Source organism: Mobula hypostoma, chromosome 1 (assembly GCF_963921235.1).
Source record: "Mobula hypostoma chromosome 1, sMobHyp1.1, whole genome shotgun sequence".
NCBI classification, from domain to species: Eukaryota; Metazoa; Chordata; class Chondrichthyes; order Myliobatiformes; family Myliobatidae; genus Mobula; species Mobula hypostoma.
In genome coordinates, this window is record NC_086097.1 from 36,519,316 (window position 1) to 36,540,477 (window position 21,162).

The following is a 21,162-nucleotide window of genomic DNA, read 5'->3' on the forward strand; positions in this document are numbered from 1 at the left end:
GGACACTGCCTTTCTGAGACACCGCTCCCTAAAAATGTCCTAGGTACTTTGTAGGCTAGTACCCAAGATGGAGCTGACTAGATTTACAACCTTCTGCAGCTTCTTTCGGTCCTGTGCAGTAGCCCCTCCATACCAGACAGTGATGCAGCCTGTCAGAATGCTCTCCATGGTGCAACTATAGACGTTTTTGAGTGTATTTGTTGACATGCCCATTCTCTTCAAACTCCTAATAAAGTATAGCTGCTGTCTTGCCTTCTTTATGACTACATCAATACGTTGGGACCAGGTTAGATCCTCAGAGATCTTGACACCCAGGAACTTGAAGCTGCTCACTCTCTCCACTTCTGATCCCTCTATAAGGATTTGTATGTGTTCCTTTGTCTTACCCTTCCTGAAGTCCACAATCAGCTCTTTTGTCTTACTGACGCTGAGTGCCGGGTTGTTGCTGTGGCACCACTCCACTCGTTGGCATACCTCACTCCTGTACGCCCTCTCATCACCACCTGAGATTCTACCAACAAAGGCTGTATCGTCAGCAAATTTGTAGAAGGTATTTGAGCTATGCCTAGCCACACAGTCATGTGTATAGAGAGAGTAGAGTAGTGGGCTAAGCACACACCTCTGAGGTGCACCAGTGTTGATTGTCAGCGAGGAGGATATGTTTTCACCAATCTGCACAGACTGTGGTCTTCTGGTCAGGAAGTCGAGGATCCAATTGCAGACAGAGGTACAGAAGCCCAGGTTCTGCAACTTCTCAATCAGGATTGTGGGAATGATGGTACTAAATGCTGAGCTATAGTTGATGAGACCTGGCTGGTGGCGTAGTGGCATCAGTACCGGACTTCAGGACGAAAGGTCCCAAGTTCGAATCCAGCTGGCTCCCCTGCATACTTTCCATCCGTGCTGGGTTATGAGCTGGTGATCTCATCCAGCAGAAGGCAATGGAAAACCACTGTTGTAACTTGCCTCGTACACTGTTCCCCACTATGTTAGAGAGGCGTGGAGGGAAATCATCCGCTAACTGGAGAAACACCGGATGCAACGTACATATAGTCGATGAACAGCATCCTGGCGTAAGTGTTGGTATTGTCTAGGTGGTCTAAAGCCATTTGGAACCCGATTGAGATTACATCTGCCATTGACCTATTGTGGCGATGGGCAAATTGCAATGGGTCCGGGTCCTTGCTGAGACAGGAGTTCAGTCTAGTCATAACCAACCTCTCAAAGCATTTCATCACTGTTGATGCAAGTGCTACCGGGCAATATTTATTAAGGCGGCCCACATTATTCTTCTTCGGCGCTGGTATAATGTTGTCTTTTTGAAGCAAGTGGGAACTTCTGTCCATAGCAGTGAGAGGTTGAAAATGTCCTTGAACTCTCACGCTAATTGGTTGGCACAGGTTTTCAGAGCCTTACCAGGTACTCCATCAGGACCTTCTGCCTTACGAGGGTTCACTCTCTTTAAAGTCAGTTTAACATCGGCCTCTGAGACAGAGGTCACATAGCATTTTAGTGTGACTGGGAAGCAACAGGCAAACTTGCTTTGAACTTGGTCGGGTTTCCTTTACATTCTCAATCTGCCTATTCAAGTCTACCCAATAAGTAATTGACAGAGAAGGAGAGAATAATCAACCAAAAGACCTGACTACTATCCACAGTCACCCTTTACTCTTGCCCACACTAAGCCACAATATGTGGATCCAGGATAAGCCTCTACATCCACCTGAGGAACCACCGATAGACAACCCCTTAGGAGAACATCGTACACGACTCAAATAATCTGACTACTACTACTTTGTAATTTTCATAAATTTATAAATTCTCAAAAGATGGACAGATATTGATGATATGCTTGCACTTTAGACTTCTGGACAATAAAATTAACATTTGAGCAATGTAAAATGTGACACACGACAGTTTAGTGTTACTGGGAAGCGACAGGTAACTTGGCTTTGAACTCGGTCGGGTTTCGTTCACATTCTCGGTTTGCCTGTTCACATTTACCCAACAAGCAATTGATTCCCGGAGTTACCATTGTATCGACCACGAAAGTGGTAGACAGTCTAATGTTAATGCGATCATTATTTAGCTTGCAAAATTCACTTAGAATTTTCAAAGTTGAAAATTCAAAAGCCACATTTAATAGTATTCTTCACACAGTTTTATGAAAATTTGAGTGCTTCTAACTCTTGGCTGATCTTGAATTGATTCTGCCTTGCTACCATGCTCAAAGTTTTAGACACCCCAAGGCTGTCCACGCACCTCTTTGTAACCACATCAGAACTCTGATAGCGATGGAGCTGATAATCTCAAATGAGTCAGCCCTTCCTGTAAGTACAGGTTCATGTTTCAAAATATATCTTGTAGCTAAGGAAAAACATTTCATCCTCAATATTTTTTCTTGGTTGACTTTATACAGTGAAATAACAGCAGTGTTATAGAGAATAAAGTATGGCCACAAACTTAAGTTCTTCTTCCTATCCTAAATTTGTCTCATGGTATAAAAGGAATACTATGAATTGATAATCAACAAAATGTAACCAAATAATCACAAAATTTTTAGAAAAGTTTTTAACAGGGTAAAGGCAGAACTGGCGTCGAATACCCACCTGTAACCGTCCTTGTGGAACTGGTCATGGACTCCCTTGAACCGTTGCAATCATTTTAATGCATAAAGTTGGAGGATTTTGAGCCAGTGAAAAATAAGAAATACCTTTACCATGTCAGGCTTGACTTAGAGTGGAACATGTTGGTGATGTTCCCATGTGATGCTGCCCTCTTCATTCTAGATAGCAGAGATCAGGTCTTGGAATCAATAGAAATAAAAGTCCTATTGTAAGGAAGGAGAACCAACAATATGCCAAGAGGAAGCCTCCTAATTTGCTCATATTTAATATGTAATCTGTCTGTTTGAAAGCAGAAATTTGTATTTATAAAATATTGAACACTTTGAATGAACATATACAATATACAATTGATCTGGCATCAACAATGCAGACAGTGCAGAGTAAATACAGGCAGGGATCCGTCTTCATACCTGCCCCTTGCAGATGTTTACAAAGCTCCCTTCACAGTGATGCTTTTCCAGAAGTCCAATAGGGATAGGATAAAGCAGAACACTAACAATGATGATGGACAGAGGAACCTTTGGCTTCATGTCCATATTGACACAAGGCAGACTGAGGAGAAGGCATATGGCATGCTCACCTTCAAAGGTCAGGGCATAGAATATACAGTTGGGTTGTCATGTTATGATTTTATAAGACTCTAGTTGGACCACACTTGGAGTACTGAGTGCAGTTCTGGTCATCACAGCTTAGGAAGGATGTGGTTGTATTGGAGAGCATGCAGAGAATTCCCTAGGATGTTGCCTGGATTGGTGGACCAGTTATGAGGAGGGATTGGCTAGGCAGTGTTTGTTTTCCCTGGAGTGAAGGACGCTAAGGGGGTGATCGGACAGAGAGAGATAAAATTATAAGAAGCAAAGAAAGAGTAGTCAGAAACTTTTTCCAGTAGATAGGGTATAAAACACAAGAGAGCTTAGCCTTAAGGTGAGAAATAAGGTTTTTAAAGGAAAGGGGGAAAGTTTTTTTTCACAGAGTGGTTGATATTTAGAACACACTACTCCAGGTGATGGTGGAAATAGATTCACAGTAGTCACTACGTCACAGGCAAGTTCTTAAATTGGAACATGTTCGAAGGGTATCGACCTACTGGAGGTAAATAGGATAGAAAATTGGCATGGATGGTGGACTAAGTGCCCATTTAAGTGCTGTACAGCCCTATGACCCTAAGACAATGAGATACAGTGTTTCATGCCATGACATTTCAGAATCTCAATATCTGATTATATGCTTGGCATGGTGCCATGGCACAGCTGGTGGGACCATTGCCTCAACGTGCCAGATACCTGGGTTCAACCGTGACCTCAGGTGCTGTCCCTGTGGAGTTTGCACATTCTTCCTGAAAGAAACCGTGTGGGTTTTCTCCAGGTGTTCCTCCTGAAAGATGAGCAAGTTCATAGGTTAATTGGTCACTGTAAATTGCCCCTAGAATATAAATAAGCAGTAAAATCTATGGGGAGTTGAGAAGTTTATGAGGAAATTTTAAAAAATAATTGAATTAATGTAGGATTCGTGAAATTTGTGGTTGATGTGGACTTGGTTGGCTAAAAGGTCTGTTTACACTCTCTCTCCTGAGTGGTAGAACTGCAAGAACTGGTGCAGTTTAAACCTTTTAAATACAAAATATGCATTCTTTTTAATATTTATTTGCCAACAGCTATAACTTATATACACAGAACAGTTCATACTTTTCATTCCACAACTAAAATCCTCCACAGTTTATCAAAGTGATGTCTACTTCAAGCTGAACACAATGTAAAACAGTCTGCAAGATATGCCTCCCACCCACCCTTGACCCAATGAATGAACGTGGCAATCTCAAAAGACATCCTTCTATATAAAGAAAGAAGGGATTTCTACTGAAAAGACTCAAATATAGTTTATGGAAGTGTAGAACTGTTTACTATTAGCAAATCTCGGTTTCTGTTGATAGATACACAGCTAATTAAATACCTAAACAGCTAAGTGCAAATGAAGGATGCATAATTTAATGGTCCATTGTAACAATACTTATTCATAATTGATTGCTTCATGACGGCCTAACTTCTGATATTCAAAAGACTGGTTGGTAGAAAGATAATGGACAGTGATTCAAAGCCACTCAGTTTCACAAAGTTGCACAAACAAAAAAATCAATATAAACAGCATGCCAGTTCTCGCTTCAGTAACGGTAACGATATTGTCTGTATAAACTTTCTGCCCAACCACTCCACTTGCTTGAGGTGGGCTCTGCGATGCTGGTACTTGTGAGCTTTCCGGAAATGTTCCCGTGCTGATGAATTTGTACTTCATGCACACACATCTTCAGCAACAAAAGAAAATCCTTTGAATTCATCTTGATTTATCATGCGGACAAGTGCTTCATCAATTGGTGTCAATACAGGCTTCTCTGCAGTGAAGTCTCGATCAAAGTTATTTACGTCCCTGTTTGTTTTCTGACAGGAAAGAAAAATGTGTTATTTTATAAGATGATTGATCTTATGTATCATGTATAATTCTCTTTTGAGGTGGACATTCAAATTTAAATATCACCCTCATCTGCTTTTGAGTCCAGACTCTTCCCCTTCAAATCCAGACATATGACATCAAGTCAGTTCTGTGGTAAACAAACTGGCCATCCCATTAAACTGTCACAGAGGCACCAAGCAAAATCCCAGGACAATGCCCCACGTCCTGTCACCTCGACCTATGGTCCAAGTTGCATTCAAATGCCACATGAGTTAGGCAGGAAACTGGTGAGCAGCTTTTGCTCCACGCACATTTGAGGAAGTGATTATCTAATAGAAAACACTGAACACTTTCCTTATGACATTACCATCTCCAAATTTGCTTTTGGGTCACCGTTTATTAGAAGTGTAACCAGATCAACCACACAAATTCTTCAACAGTAGGTTAGAGGTTAGATATCCTGGACTGAGTGAGTCATATTTACATCCTCCCATAGTATAATGTGTGTGCGTGATAGCATAATGCATGTGGCTGGATGAGTTTAGTTCCAACACATCTGAGGATGGTGACACCATCCAGGACAAGGGCAGCCATAGGATTTACGTTGACCTTCTATCGAACAGGTAACCCTCTTCACCGCAATGCAGAAGGTTATAGCACCTACCACTTACAAAGTGCATGGCAGAAACTAACTAAAGAACCCTTCCAATCCTGTCCTACATTCAGAAGGACAAGGCAAGGGATAAAGGGAGGATCCCACTTGAAGAAGGATAATTCCAACTCAGAAACCTTGCATGTATATTGACGCTCTTTCATTGTCACTGGGTCAAAATCCCGAAATATCTGACCATATGGCATTGCTGAAAACCTTTATGGTAGGGAGAGCACCTGTTTAAGGCACTGGCTAACTAATACTTTATTAGTTATTATTAGGGATGGCCATTTAAAGATTCAATGTCAGTACTGCACACATCCCACTCAGTTTTTTTTGGTGCCATTTTAGCATGACATTGACTCATTTAACAAATTTTCTCTAAATTGATTAAAACCTCCAGGAGATCTACAAAGATATGATCAGTAATGAGCTCTAACCACACAAATTTGAGTATATTTGGCAAAAGTGAGCACTGAAAATGCCATCATAGAAGTTCTCCTTCAGGGTGAGGTGAATGGGATGGCCCTGCAAACAGAAGTTAACGGCAAGAAGGGGGAAAATAAACACCTACAGGTAGAGAAGCAATATTAATAACTCCTGTTAATATCTGAGCCAGCCAGGCACACAAGCTCAGCCTTTCATGGCAGGTAGCCTTAGTAACCATGGTTACAGGCTGAATAGATTTTCCCAGGTCTGAAACTTTGAAATCTCTGTACACTGCAATATAAGCTAGACAGATTCCATTGCACCAACAGCCAAATTAAACAAAGCTTGTTCTATCTGAAGTGGTTCAGTAAAAAAAATAATGGCATACTGAAAGCCTGAGCTATATTGTGGAGAGGCAGACTTTCATTTATTGGAAATCATTATATATGCATCAGTCCCTCCATCTTAGCCAGTCAATATTCTAAAAGCTGTAGTTTTACTGACTGTAAATGCTTTGGTGTTTTCATAAATTTTGAACTATCATTGTGCAGACACAGAATAGATAAAATAGGATAGGACCGTGTCATTTAAAATACACTCTAGTATGTTTTGTAACATTGACTCAACAGAGGAAATATATGCAGTAAGTCTTTTGAACCCTACTGCCAAAACATAAGAAGTATACCTCTGATCACTTCAGTGTAAAGTGTACCCTGTCAGAAAGAGGAGCACAGAAGAAACAGGTGGAGATGTATTATGTTGTATAATTGAGCTTTCTCGCCCACAACCAAACTTTCGGCATTTTGAAGGTTATGATAACGGACAAACTTTCTCATTTTAATAAGAAAACTTACAATCCTGGGTTTAAAAGGCGGTTTGATCTTTCGCTGTTCAAGCATTTCCCAATCAATTCCCTGAAAGAAGGAGTGGTCCAAAATGGCTTGCTCTCCACCTTGTGTTGCAACACATCCTAGCCGTTTGGTTGGATTTTTTATCATAAACTGGTGGAAAAAAAGAAGAAAACTGTTACACATTGATTGCATAAGTGTGCCTAAATTAGAGCATAGCCTGACTTTGCAATTTCCTACCAAGATGCTCTTAGTTTCTTTTCTGAAGAAAGCAGGCAATAACCTGTTGAATGTGAATTGCTCACCAGTGTCTCAACCACCAGAAATTGGCACAGACTGACCTTTATTCAATTCGCTCCCTCATTTAAAACACAGTAAGGTCCTGGGTAGCTTGGAAAAGATCTACATCTCATGACGTGGTGCTCACCACAGATTAGAAGCTCTCTCTATTGTGCCTTCTCCGTGTAGTGAGCAATTGGATATGTCTGCACTGAAAGTGGCTTCAGCAGCTTTGGACTGAGGGCTAGGGGAAATCAGACCAGGTTTTTTTTTGATCACTGATGCATCCTGTGAAATTTGTTTGTTTTGTTGCAGCAGTATGGCACAAGACATTAAAAATTACTATAAGTTACAGTGAAAAAAAATAGTGCAAAAGAGGAATAGTGAGGCAGTGTTCATGCGTTCATGGTTGGTTCAGAAATCTGATTTCAGAGGGGAAGAAGCTGTTCCTAAAACACTGACTGTGAGTCTTTGGACTCCTATGCCTCCTCCCTGATGGTAGTAATGAGAAGAACCATTTGGAGAGGTTCCTTAATGATGGATGCTGCCTTGTTGAGGCATCGCTTTCCGAAGGTGTCCTTAATGGCGGTGAGGTTTGTGGCCGAGATGGGGCTGGCTGAGTCCACTCTTTTGATCCTGCGTATTGGAGCCGTCATACCAGGCAGTGATGCAGCCTGGGGCTGCTCTCAGTATGCAGCAGTACAGTATGATGGAACCAAAGTTGGGCAGCAGCAGTACAGGATCTTGGAAGTCACCTTGGGGTGTGAATGAAAAGAGTTTCACTAATATTGGAAACGGATCTTCTGGCAGAAATACAAAACTCCTCCTGCCAGCTGAAATCAGCTGCATGCCTCGCACTGTAAATGGGGCAGGGTCCCAGCCACATGGCAGCTGACTATTAAAGGGGTTTTAATGGTCCATTGTGATATTCTTGCATGCCACCTTATGCTTGAGATTTGACCTGCTTCAGATCCACAAAGTACACGATCCTAACTTTAATTTCGGGAAGTGGCCCATGAAGTGAGTTGTACAAGTCTGTTGAAAGCAGACACTACCAGCACTGGTAAAGTACTTGTGCAAAAATGTAAATTAAGTGGCCCGGAAATTAGTTGCCACCTAAACCTGAAGTACGGAAGATATGGTGATCATAGTAGGCATCATCATGTCTCGCAGGTGATTATGGTAGACGTCATCATGTCTTACAGATCTACACACTGTTAATTTATTTGTTTAAAGAAAGTATATCAGCAATACAATGTAAAGATTGTGAAATGGTAACATGATCTTGGATTAGTTGGTAAACTACCTGTTTTCCAGTTTATTGACACACCATAAAGAATAATGAGCATTTCCACCTGTTTTACTCATCAACCAAGTTATTTCTTTCCCCAGCCAATTGCCAAACTCACACAAGCTAGAAACCAGTTCCAATCTGTTTGTCCAATGACAGTTTAATATCCTTCATGTCTGCCAACAAATAATCAAACCTACACAAACTAGAAACCAGTTCTAACCTGCTCTCCAATGACAGCTTAATATCCTTGAAATTTGCCAACAATCCTAATGACTATGTTCTTTTATAAACGGTCATTTTTATCCTGTAAAGGTATGGATTGGTCGACAACTGATGAGGGGTTCTCTTTAAAAACAAGTATGAATAATCAGTTTGCTTAAATGCACCCAAATGTTACAGTTAATGAGATAGACAGCTAGAACCACCCTCACAGATTGCAACAAACAGAACAGCCCCTATGAAAATGGATAGGCAGGAGGGGGGGGGAGGAGGAGGAGGAGGAGGAGAAGAAGAGGGGAGGGGAGGGGAGGGGAGGGGAGGGAAGGGGAGGGAAGGGGAGGGGGAGGGGGGAGGAGAGGGAGGGGAGGGAAGGGGAGGGGGAGGGGGAGGAGAGGGAGGGGAGGGAGGAGGGGAGGAGGGGGAGGGGGAGGGGAGGGGAGGGGGGGAGGGGGAGGGGAGGGGAGGGGGGGAGGGGGAGGAGGGGGAGGGGGAGGGGAGGGGAAGGAGGGGAGGAGGGGAGGGGGAGGATGGGAGGGGGGAGGGGGAGGAGGGGAGGGGGAGGAGGGGAGGGGGAGGGGAGGGGGAGGAGGAGGGGGGAGGGGGAGGAGGAGGGGGGAGGGGGGAGGGGAGGGGAGGGGGAAGGGAGGAGGGGGAGGAGGAGGAGAGGAGGGGGGGAGGAGGAGGAGAGGAGGGGGGGAGGAGGAGGAGAGGAGGGGGGGAGGAGGAGGAGAGGAGGGGGAGGGAGGAGGAGGAGAGGAGGGGGAGGAGGAGGGGAGTAGGGGGAGGGAGGAGAAGGAGGAGAGTAGGGGGAGGGAGGAGGAGGAGGGGAGGGGTGGGGAGGGGATTGAAGTGAGAAGCTGGGAGGTGATGGATGGAAAAAGTAAAGGGCTGAAGAAGGAGGAATCTGATAGGAGAGGAGAGTGGAAAATAAGAGAAAGGGAAAGGGGGGCACCAGAGGGAGGCCTTTTACTTCATCCTCCCTACCCCACCCACCTATTTTCCCCTTACCTGGATTCACCTATCACCTTCAAGCTTGCATTCCTTCCCTATCTTCTTATTCTGAATTCTTCCATCTTCCTTACTAGCTCCGAAGAAGAGTTTCAGCTGGAAATATTGACAGTTTATTCCTATCCTTTGAAGCTGCTGCCAGCACTTTTGTGCTCCAGCATTTTGTGTGTCTTGCTCTGGATCTCCAGCACCTGCAGAATCTCTTGAGTTTATTTGTACTGTATTAGTTCTATGGCTATATTTACGATGGGTGATCATGGTGCATTGCAGATTATACTACTTCTTTAATATATGTTTATGTCCTTAACTGACTCACAAATTAATAGTGGATGTGGCTATTCCCTTGGTCATAAATGGTTAAGCATTCTAACACTGGTTGAGATACTTTTGATGGGCGCACTTAAATATTAAAGTGGAAAAAGTGAGTAGGGTAATCCAAAATATTGAGGTTACAGGAATTATTAAAAAATGAAATAGGACATGTGGTGATTAAAAGGAGAAGATGCTTATCCTCTGTTCATAGCACTAAACAATCAAATCAATAAAATGGGTGTGTTCATCTTTCTGATTGAATTCAATGGAACTCAGATTCAGAGGAGAGCTGATTTCTCTTCCTCTCATTGTGTGCTGTGCTGTGCAAGTTCTTCTGGAGGAACTCGGTGAGTCAAGCAGCATCTGTGACCTGCTGTCCCGCTTTTACCTGAAATGGTGCCAATTCCTTTCTTTACACGGATGCTTCTTGACCCACTGACTTCCTTCAGCAGACTGTTTTTGTTCCTGCAGATTTTCAGCATCTGCACTGTGCTGCAGAAGATGTTGTTAATCCAGGGTCTTTAACTTTGACACTCAAGTAAAATCAGTGGTTAGACACACTTACAATTATTTGTGAGTGCACACATGCATGCAAGCATGTGTGTCTATGTACACACATTTGCATTCATGCACACACTTGCATGTGTATGCAGACACACAAGTTATGCTGACTTAATTTTCAGTTTAATCAGCTGTGGGTATGAATGTCTTTTCTACATTCATGTACAAGATGAGGCTGTCATTGGCAAGGCAAGCATATATTGCCCATTCTTACAGATCTTAAAATGAAGTATATTTAATCATCACACCTCCTTGGTGCCAGGGTCTGCGATATCTCAGATCGAGTTCTCAGTATTCTCAAGAGGGAGGGTGAGGAGCCAGATGTCGTGGTCCATGTAGGGACCAATGACGTGGATAGGAAGAGGAGGAGGTCCTGCAAAGAGAGTTTAGGGAGTTAGGTGCAAAGTTGAAGGGTTGCAATCTCAGGATTGCTACCTGTGCCACGTGCTAGTGAGGCTAGAAATAGGAAGATAATGCAGCTGAATACGTGGCTAAGGAGTTGGTGCAGGAGGGAGGGCTTCATGTTTCTGGACAATTGGGCTTTGTTCCAGGGAGGGAGGGACCTGTTCCAACAGGACGGGTTGCACCTGAACTGGATGGGGACTAACATCCTTGCGGGTAGATCTGCTAATGCTGCTCCGGGGGGTTTAAACTAGATTTGCAGGGGGAGGGGAACCAGAGTGTAAGAGCAGATAGTGAGGTGGAGGAGGATAAAGTTCATGCGAGGGCTACATGTATAGACAGAAATCAAAGGTTTGTACGTGATAGAAATGTTCTCAGGTGCATCTATTTCAATGCACTGAGTATTGTAGGTAAGGCAGATGAGTTTAGGGTGTGGATTGGCACGTGGGATTACGACATTATTGCTATTAGTGAGACTTGGCTGCAGGAGGGGCAGGACTGGCAGTTTAATGTTCCAGGGTTCCATTGTTTCAGACGTGACAGAGGGGGAGGGATGAAACGGGGAGGAGTGGCATTACTAGTCAGGGAGAATATCACAGCTGTGTGTAGACAGGATAGCCTGGAGGGCTTGTTTAAAGGGGCCATATGGGTGGATCTGAGGAACAGGAAAGGTGTAACCACACTAATAGGGTTGTATTATAGACAGCCCAATAGTCAGAGAGAATTGGAGGAGCAAATTTGTAGAGAGATAGCAGACCGATGTAAGAAACAGAAAGTTGTAATAGTAGGGGATTTTAACTTTCCACGTTTTGTCTGGGACTCCCACACTGTGAAAGGCCTAGATGGTTTGGAATTTGTCAAATGTGTTCAGGAAAGTTTTCTAAATCAATATATAAAGGTACCAATGAGAGAGGATGCAATACTTGATCTCCTATTAGGGAACCAGACAGGTCAGGTGACAGAAGTATGTGTAGGCGAACGTTTTGGGTCCAGTGACCATAATGTCATTAGTTTCAAGTTAATTATGGATAAGGATAGGGCTCGTCCTCGAGATGAGGTTCTAAATTGGAAAAGGGCCAATTCTGTGGAAATGAGAAAGGATCTAGGAAGAGTGGATTGGGATAAGTTGTTTTCTGGCAAGGATGTGTTCAGTAAGTGGAAGGCCTTCAAAGGAGAAATTTTGAGAGTGCAGAGTTTGCATGTTCCTGCCAGGATTAACGGCAAAGTTAACAGGCATAGGGAACCTTGGTTTTCAAGGGATATTGGCAATCTGGTTAAGGAAAAAGAGAGGTGTATAGCAGGCATAGGCAACAAGGAACAAATGTGGTACTCGAAGAGTATAGAAAATGTAAGAAAATACTAAAGAAGGAAATCAGGAAGGCAAAAAGAAGACATGAGGTTGCTTTGGCAGATAATGTGGTAAACCCGAAGGGTTTCTACAAGTATATTAAGAGTAAAAGGATAGTAAGGGTCAAAATTGGTCCCCTAAAAGATCAGAGTGGCCGTCAATGTGTGGAGCCACACTAGATGGGGGAGATCTTAAACAGTATTTTTGCATCAGTATTTACTCAGGAAACTGGCATAACGCATATGGAAGGAAGGGAAACAAGCAGTAGTGTCATGGAACATACAGAGATTAAAGAGGAGGAGGTACTTGCTGCCTTACAGCGAATAAAGGTAGATAAATCCCCCGGGCCTGACATGATATTTCCTCGTACCTTGAGAGAGACTAGTGTAGAAATTGCAGGGGCCCTGGCAGAAATAGTTAAAATGTCCTTAGCCACTGGTGCGGTGCCGGAGGATTGGAGGGTAGCTCATGTTGTTCCGTTGATTAAAAAAGGCTCCAGAAGTAAACCAGGTAATTACAGGCTGGTGAGCCTGACATCAGTAGTAGGAAAAGTACTGGAAGGTGTTCTGAGAGATCGGATATACAAGTATTTGGACAGCCAAGGGCTGATTAAGGATAGTCAGCATGGCTTTGTGCATGGTAGATCGTGTTTAACAAATCTTGTAGAGTTTTTCGAGGAAGTTACCAAGAAAGTAGATGAAGGAAAGGCTGTGGATGTTGTCTACATGGACTTTAGTAAGGCCTTTGACAAGGTCCCACATGGGAGGTTAGTTCAGAAGGTTCAGACACTAGGTATCCATGGAGAGGTTGTAAACTGGATTCAAAATTGGCTGTGTGGGAAAAGACAGAGAGTGGTAGTGGATGATTGCTTATCGGACTGGAGGCCTGTGAGTGGTGTGCCTCAGGGACCTGTGCTGGGACTGTTGTTGTTTGTTGTCTATATCAATGATCTAGATGATAATGTGATAAATTGGATCAGCAAGATTGGAGGTGTTGTGGACAGTGAGGAACGCTTTCAAAGCTTGCAGAGGGATCTGGACCAACTGGAAAAATGGGCCAGAAAATGGCAGATGGAATTTAATGCAGACAAGTGTGAGGTGTTGCATTTTGGAAGGACAAATCAAGGTAGGACATACACAGTAAATGGTAGGGCACTGAGGAGTGCAGAGGAACAAAGGGATCTGGGAGTTCAGATACATAATTCCCTGAAAGTGGTGTCACAGGTAGACAGGGTTGTAAAGAAGGCTTTTGGCATCCTGGCATTCATAAATCAAACTATTGAGTATACGAGTTGGGATGTTAAGGTGAGGTTGTATAAGACATTGGTGAGGCCAAATCTGGAGTATTGTATACAGTTCTAGTCACCTAACTATAGGAAGGATATCAGTAAGATTGAAAGAGTGCAGAGAAGATTTACTAGGATGTTGCCAGGACTTCAGGAGTTGAGTTACAGGGAAAGATTGAACAGGTTAGGACTTTATTCCTTGGAGCGTAGAAGAATGAGGGGAGATTTGATAGAGGTGTACAAAATTATGAGGGGTATAGACAGAGTAAATGTGAATAGGCTCTTTCCGCTTAGATTAGGAGAGATAGATACGAGAGGACACAGCTTTAGGGTGAAAGCGGAAAGGTTTGGGGGAACATTAGGGGGAACTTCTTCACTCAGAGAGTGGTGGGAGTGTGGAACGAGCTGCCATCTGATGTGGTAAATGCGGGCTCACTCTTAAGTTTTAAGAATAAATTGGATAGATGGGAGAGGTCTGGAGGGTTATGGACTGGGTGCAGGTCAATGGGACTAGCGGAATAAAGTTTCAGCACAGACTAGAAGGGCCGAATGGCCTGTTTTCTGTGCTGTAGTGTTCTATGGTTCTATGTCCTCGTTTACCTTTTAATAATTCCTGTAACCTCAATTCTTTAGATGCACTTTACTCACTCATTCTTTTCAGTACTTAAATGTACCCATCAAAAATATTTCAAGTAATGTTAGCCAGCTGTAAGACCAGGGTTTAATTTCTGCTGTCTATGAGGAGTTTGCATGTTCTCCCTGTGATCATGTGAACTTCCTCCAGCTGCTCTGGTTTCCACCCACATGCCAAAAAAAATGTAGAAATTAGGGTCAGTAAGTTCTGGGCATGCTTTGTTGGTGCCGGAAGCATAGTGACACTAACGGGCTGCCCCCAGCACATCTCAGACTCTGTGTCGTTGACTCAAACAATGCTGTGTTCCGATGTTTCAATGTGCATGTGACAAATAAAGCTAAAACTGATTTCAAATAACCGACTATTTCACATGGCAGGTAGGAATGAACTATCTTAGAATCACAGAGCCAGGAAACAGGCTGTTCAGCCCATCTAGTTCACGCCAAACTATTATTTTGCCTCATTGATCTGCACCTGGCCCTTTGCCCTCTATCCCCCTCCAATCCATGTACATAAGTACCCACATCTGCCACTTTCTCTGCAGCTCATTCCACACTCTCACCGACCTCTGAGTGAAGAAGTTCCCCTTAAACATTTCACCTTTCACCCTTAACCCATGACCTCTATTTGTAGTCTCACCCAAACTCAGTGGGAAAAGCCTGCTTGCATTTACCCTATCTATCGCCCTCATAATTTTGTATCCCTCCACTAGATCTCTCTTCATTCTCCTGTGCTCCAGAAATAAAGTCCTACTTTATTCTATCTTACTCTGGGTCTTGCACAGGACAGATCAGGTAAAGGCACCAGATTTCCCTTTCAAAAGTGATGCTTTTTCTTATGGTAGCTTTATTGTTGCCATTACTGCTCCCTAGTCTAGGAATAAATCACTATCCATCCAGGATTAGAATAAATTTTCATTAACACGACCACCACATATTTGCAATTTTAATTTATTAGCTTGTTACCATGGAAGCGTAGTGGTTAGCGTGACACCATTACAGCTGGGGGTGTTCTGGAGTTTGGAGTTCAATTCTGGTGCCGGTTATGTAAGGAGTTTCTTTGTGAAATGCGAGAGTTTTCTCCGGGTCCTCCAGCTTCCTTCCACAGTCAAAGACGTTCTAGGTAGGTTAATTGGTCATTGTACTCCAATGTGCCCATACAAAAAGATCCCTAATGAGAACATTAAATGAGGGGAAACTTAAATTCCTGGGCCATGTCATCAGAAAGGGAGAAATGAAATGCCTTACATTACAAGGCCGTGTGCCTGGGAAACGCGGAAGAGGAAGGAAGGCAAAGAAGAAAATATATGGGTACTGTGAAAGAACTAACAGATCTAAGTGTGCGAGATATCATTGACGCTGCGAGGGATCGTTCGACGTGGAGTGCCACGATCGCCCAAGTGTGTGACGCGCAAGGCACATGAAGAAGAAGAAGAAGGCTCCAAAATAACTCAGAAAGTGCACACGGTGGGGGGCGGGGAGGAAAAGAAACAGGATGTCGAACGGCAGACAAGCTGGTGCTGTCACATTAATTAAAGGAAGGCTTCCTGCATCATCCCGCAAAATGAAGAATTACAGAACATTCCAGGGATTATTTCCTGTAGGCAGGGAACCTTTGCTCGCACTATTTTTATTTTATTCCTTTGTTTGTGACAATTTACTCTGTATCCTCAATTAGCAAACAGAACTCGGCCAAATAAACGCCTTAAACATTTTTTTTTGCATAAAGCCTTGGCAAATATCAAAGCTAACCTGGCATGGAAGATTAAGCAATGAGAAATTAACCCCAAGGCTATCACAGGGGTGGTTATAGTATGATGAAGAAAGAGAGAGAGAGGGCTCAGCTTCCTGTAAATTGAAGGGGAAATAACATGTGATAAAAGTATTGTGTGGCTGTGACTCACTGCACTGTAAACCAAGTTTCACACCTCAGTGCAAATAGACAGGATGCAGGAAGGTCAGATTACGGTGTTCCTGTACGCACAAGGATTGTGGCCAGACTGCATAAAACAGAAAAAAGTCAGATCTTTGCATCGAGACAGAAAAGGCTGAACCTTGAGCTGTGATGCTGCTGTATTTTGACTGAAATTCTCTCCCTCGCTCTCTGCCTGTCAAACCCAGTATGCTCACGAAAACATACTTCTTTCAGCAAGCTCCTTGTTATCTGATGTAATATCCATACTATGACCAGTCACCAATTCTTTGTTGACACAGGAGACTGCAGATATTTGGTACTATCCAGCAGAGTGCGTGGAAATGCCTTTGCTTCAGAACCTTAAATAATGGAAGTTGTTATTGTTGACTAGACACTAGAGGGTAGCACCTCTGGTGGGAGGGGGCTGCCGTGCCCTTTTTTAGGACAATTCGTCCACCTTTGGTTCCCACCTGGAGCTCAGCTCTCACCTGTGGCTCCAAGTAGTTGTAACAAGTGCAGTGACCACACCCCAGTAAAACGCCTCGGCAGACGGACCAAACAAGGTGAGGGTAGCCCACGGGTCTTCGACCCTCAGTGAGGTAGGGGATCTGCCTGTACCAGTGTGTGAAGTCTGGCCATGGCGGATTGAGCAGAAGAGACAGATTAATAGTCCAACGGTCAAGAAGGCAGGCCAGCAGGTGTGGTGGAGCGCTAAGAGCACGACAAGGCACTTAGACGTCCTGGTCATCCACTGCAAGAGGTGGTGATCTCTTTAAAGTCACCCGGCAGAAGGCAAAGGCAAACCACTGCTGTAACCTGCCACGAACATGATTTCCCAATATGTCAGAGTGGTGTGGAGGGAAATTGTCCGCCAACTGGAAATTCCAGATGCGACCTAACGATGACGAAATACTAGAGAGCTTTTCGACATGACATGTTTGACAGATCTCTTCACAGACCAGAACAGCTGATGAGTAAGCAGGAAGTTGCTGAAAATTTTTTCCAACTTTTCTTGAAACTTTAAATAAAGATGATAAAAAAAATAAGGGAAACAGAATCCAATAATATACATTGATATATATATAAACTTACACACAACTGAATTCCCTTAATGGAAAAGACTTGTGGGCTATGTTCCCTCTAAGCTGTGTGCATGTGATTCTGCAAAAGAGTGGCCTGACACCGATTGATTCACTTCATTTTGCGCGAGGCAAAATTAACAAGAAAGCAGTATCTGGGAGACAACATTTTGTGGAGTGACGAAGTTCAAGTTTTGCTAAGCCAACAACATGAAGAAAATGTCACCATAGATACAAGTTCACTGTTGACTTTTATAAATAGTCTTTGTGTTCATTTAGAAGAAAGGTTTCCTGACGATGAGGTACAAGAATGGTCAGCTTTTGATTTCTCTGCAATTGTAGACTGTGACTTCCCATTTGGCGATGAACAAGTTCATGCATTATCCTTCAACCACCAGACTCCAGTGTGAATAACTTCATTCACTTCAACATTGAACTGATTCCCAATTTATGGCCTCCATTTTCAAGGACTCTGCAACTCATGTTCTTTCTCTTTCTCTCTCTCATCTCTATTTCTTTTTCTTTCCCACCTCTGCTGTTTGTCAATTTCTATTTGTTTGTGTGTAGATTTTCATTGATCCTATTGTATTTCTTTGTTCTACTGTGAATGTCTGTAAGAAAATGAATCTCAGCATAGTACAGGTCAACCTTCACTAATCCGACTACCTGTAATCGGGTTCCTTCGATAATCCGGCACTGATTATGCTTAATGTGATCCTTCTGTAATTCGGCATTTTCACTAATCCTGCACTCCTTAGGTCCCAGTGGTGCCGGATTAGTGAAGGTTGACCTGTATATGGTGACATATAAGTACTTTGATAATAAATTTACTTTGAACTACAAACCTTATAAAAATTGGAAGTTTGCAACCAGTCTTTTGTCTTGACAGCACCAACATCAATCACCTGCACTAACATTGCCTGCAGCTCCTGCTTTTGGCTCCTTTTTCCAATCACTAATTTTATCTCTTTCAAGTCATAGAGCCAGAGAACACAACAACACACGTCCTTAAGACTGCGCCAAACCATTAATCTGCCTAGTCCAATCAACCTGCACCTGGGCCATATCTCTCCAAACCCCTCCCATTGATGTACCTATCCAAATTTCTCTTAAACGTTGAAATTGGCCCTGCAACAACCACTTGCACTGGCAGCTCGTTCCATGCTCCCATGACCTTCTGAGTGAAAAAGTTCCTCCTCATGTTCCCCTTGAACATTTCACATTTCACACTTAACCTATGACCTCTGGTTGTAGTCTCACCAAACCTCAGTGGAAAAAGCCTGCTCTCACTTACCCTAACGATACCTCTCATAATTGTGTGTACCTGTATCAAATCTCAGTGCAATCTTCTACCCTTTCAAACCTATTTACACCTTTCCTGTTGGTAGGTGAAAAAAAACTGCAAACAGTACTTCAAATTAGGTCTCACCAATGTCTTATACAATTCGAACATAACATCCCATCTCCCATACTCAGTACTTCAATTTATGAAGGACAATGCGCCTAAAGCTTTCTTTACGGCCCTATTCATCTATGCCAAACTTTCAATAAATTGTGGACCTGTATTCCCGTATCCCTTTGCTTTACTGAATTCCTCTGTGCCTGTGTTCACAGTGTAAGACCTGCCCTGCTTGGTTCTACCAAAGTAAAACATCTTGCACTTGTCTGTATTAAATTCCATCTGCCATTTTTCAGCCAATTTTTCCAGTCGGTCCATATCCTACTGCAGGCTATGATAGTATTCCTTGCTGTTCACTACAACCCCAATCTCAGTACCAACTGCAAATCTGGCGATCCAGTTTACCACATTATCATCCATGATGGTTGATATAGATGATAAACAACAAACAACCCAACACTGATTCCTGTGGCACCCCCCCTAGTCACAGGCCTTCAGTCAGGGAGGCAACCAACTACTACCACTCTCTGGCTTCTCTCACAAAGCCAATGTCTAATCCAATTTATTACCTCATCCTGAATGCCAAGCGACTGAATCTTCTTGACCAACTTCTCATGTGGGACCTATCAAGTCCCTGTCAACAACTTCCATTTCCTTGCCTTCAACAACTTTCCTGATACCTCCCTGAAAAACTCTATAAGATGGGTTAGACATTATTTACCATGCACAAAGCCACGTGGACTATCCCTAATCATTCTCTGTCTATCCAAATACTTAAATATCTGGTCCTTAGAATACCTTCCAATATCTTGCCCACTGCTGATGCCAGGCTCACTGGCTTATAACTTCCTGGCTTATTTTTAGAGCCTCTCTTAAGCAATGGAACAACATTAGCTATCTTCTAATCTTCCGGTACCTCACCTGTCACTAAGGATGATTTAAATGTCTCTGCTAGAGCCCCTGAAATTTCTGCACTTGCCTCTCACAGGGCCTGAGGGAACACTTTGTCAGGCTCTGGGGAGTTATCCACCCTATTTTGCCTCAAGACAGCAAACACCTCCACCTCTGCAAATATGAGGCCCATGACCTTGCTGCTGCTTTGTTTCACTTCTAAAGACTTTACGTCCATCTCCTGATGCAAAAAAATATATATATTTAAGATCTCCCCCATATCTTTAGGCTCCATACATAGATTACCATTCTGATCATCCAGAGGACCAATTTTGTCCCCTGCAATCCTTTTGCTCTTAACATAGCTATAGAAATCCTTAGGATTCTCCTTCACCTTGTCTGCTGGAGCAACCTCATGCCTTTTCAGCCTTCCTGATTTCTTTCTTGTTCTCTTGTATTTCTTATGCTCAATAAGTACCTTATTTGTTCCTACCTGCATATACCTGCTATGCACCATGTCTTCTGTCTTAACTCCTGTAATATCTCCTGAAATCTTTACTTTTATTCTGACAGGCACATACAAGCTTTGTACTCTCAAAATTTCACTTTTGAAGGCTTCCCACTAACTAAGTATACCTTTGGCAGAAAACAGCCTGTTCCAATCCACACCTGCCAGATCCATTCTGATACCATTTAAATTGGCTTTTCTCCAATTTAGGATCTGAACCTGAGGGCCAGACCTATCCTTTTCCATAATCACCTTGAAGCTAAATCCATAGCGGCAACACAAACAAATCGGACGGTAAAGAAGGCATAAAGCATACTTGCCTTGCCTTCATTGTTTGGGGTTCTAGATATAACATTTGGGAAGCTATGTGCCAGCCTTTGGTTAGACCACTTTTGGAGTACTGTATGCAATTCAGGTTGCCACAAATCAGGGAGGATCTGAAGGTTTGGAATCAGTTTAGAAGAGTGTAAGGGGGTTTCGTCTTTTATGTTACTGTGTAGGCTAATTAAAATGGCTTCTTTGTTATGTTATACTTGGGAATGCTTCTTTGTTATGTTAAACGCTGAGAAAGTTTTGCATTAGCAGCTTGTTGTGGGTTAGGGGGTGATAAGAGGATGTTATGAACCAATTGGGATAGTTGTTATGACTTTGGTGTATCTGGAAGATTTGTATGCGCGGGGTTTTGAGGCAGAAGGCGGAAGAGAGAGACAGAGAATGGACCAGGTGCTGTGAGTCCGCTAACGGGGTTGGACCCCGAGCGGGGCGTTCGGTGAGGAGGGGAGACGGAGACAGACTTGTGTGGAGCGTCTGGTCAACCATCGTTGTTGGTCCCAGGCGGCCGGTCAAGGTGGTCCAAGGGGTCGCAGGGTGAAGAAGGAGGGTCCTGAGCTCCAACTGTTTGTGCATGAAGAGATTGAACTTTGATAAGTGTGGCGCCTTTTATTTTCCTTTTATATTTTATTCTCTATTAATTATATAGTTCCAGTAATATCTATAAACTGTAAATCATTTAATCATATCCGGTGTAT

The 21,162-nt window shown here is 43.1% G+C and overlaps 1 protein-coding gene across 2 annotated transcripts in view; it reads right to left on the minus strand.

Annotated features, from left to right (window-relative positions):
• Positions 1-2,760: 2,760 nt before the first annotated feature.
• Positions 2,761-21,162, minus strand: part of prkcha (protein kinase C, eta, a) — a 255,443-nt gene continuing 237,041 nt past the window's right edge. The window contains exons 13-14 of one of the 2 annotated variants that reach the window (XM_063046465.1): positions 7,008-7,154; positions 2,761-5,059 (exon numbers count right to left, since the gene is read on the minus strand). In XM_063046465.1, coding sequence (XP_062902535.1) covers positions 4,913-5,059; positions 7,008-7,154 — 294 coding nt within the window. In that variant the 3' untranslated portion in view covers positions 2,761-4,912. The remainder of the gene's footprint in view (positions 5,060-7,007; positions 7,155-21,162) is intronic. The other variant, XM_063046475.1, reaches the window with a different exon arrangement.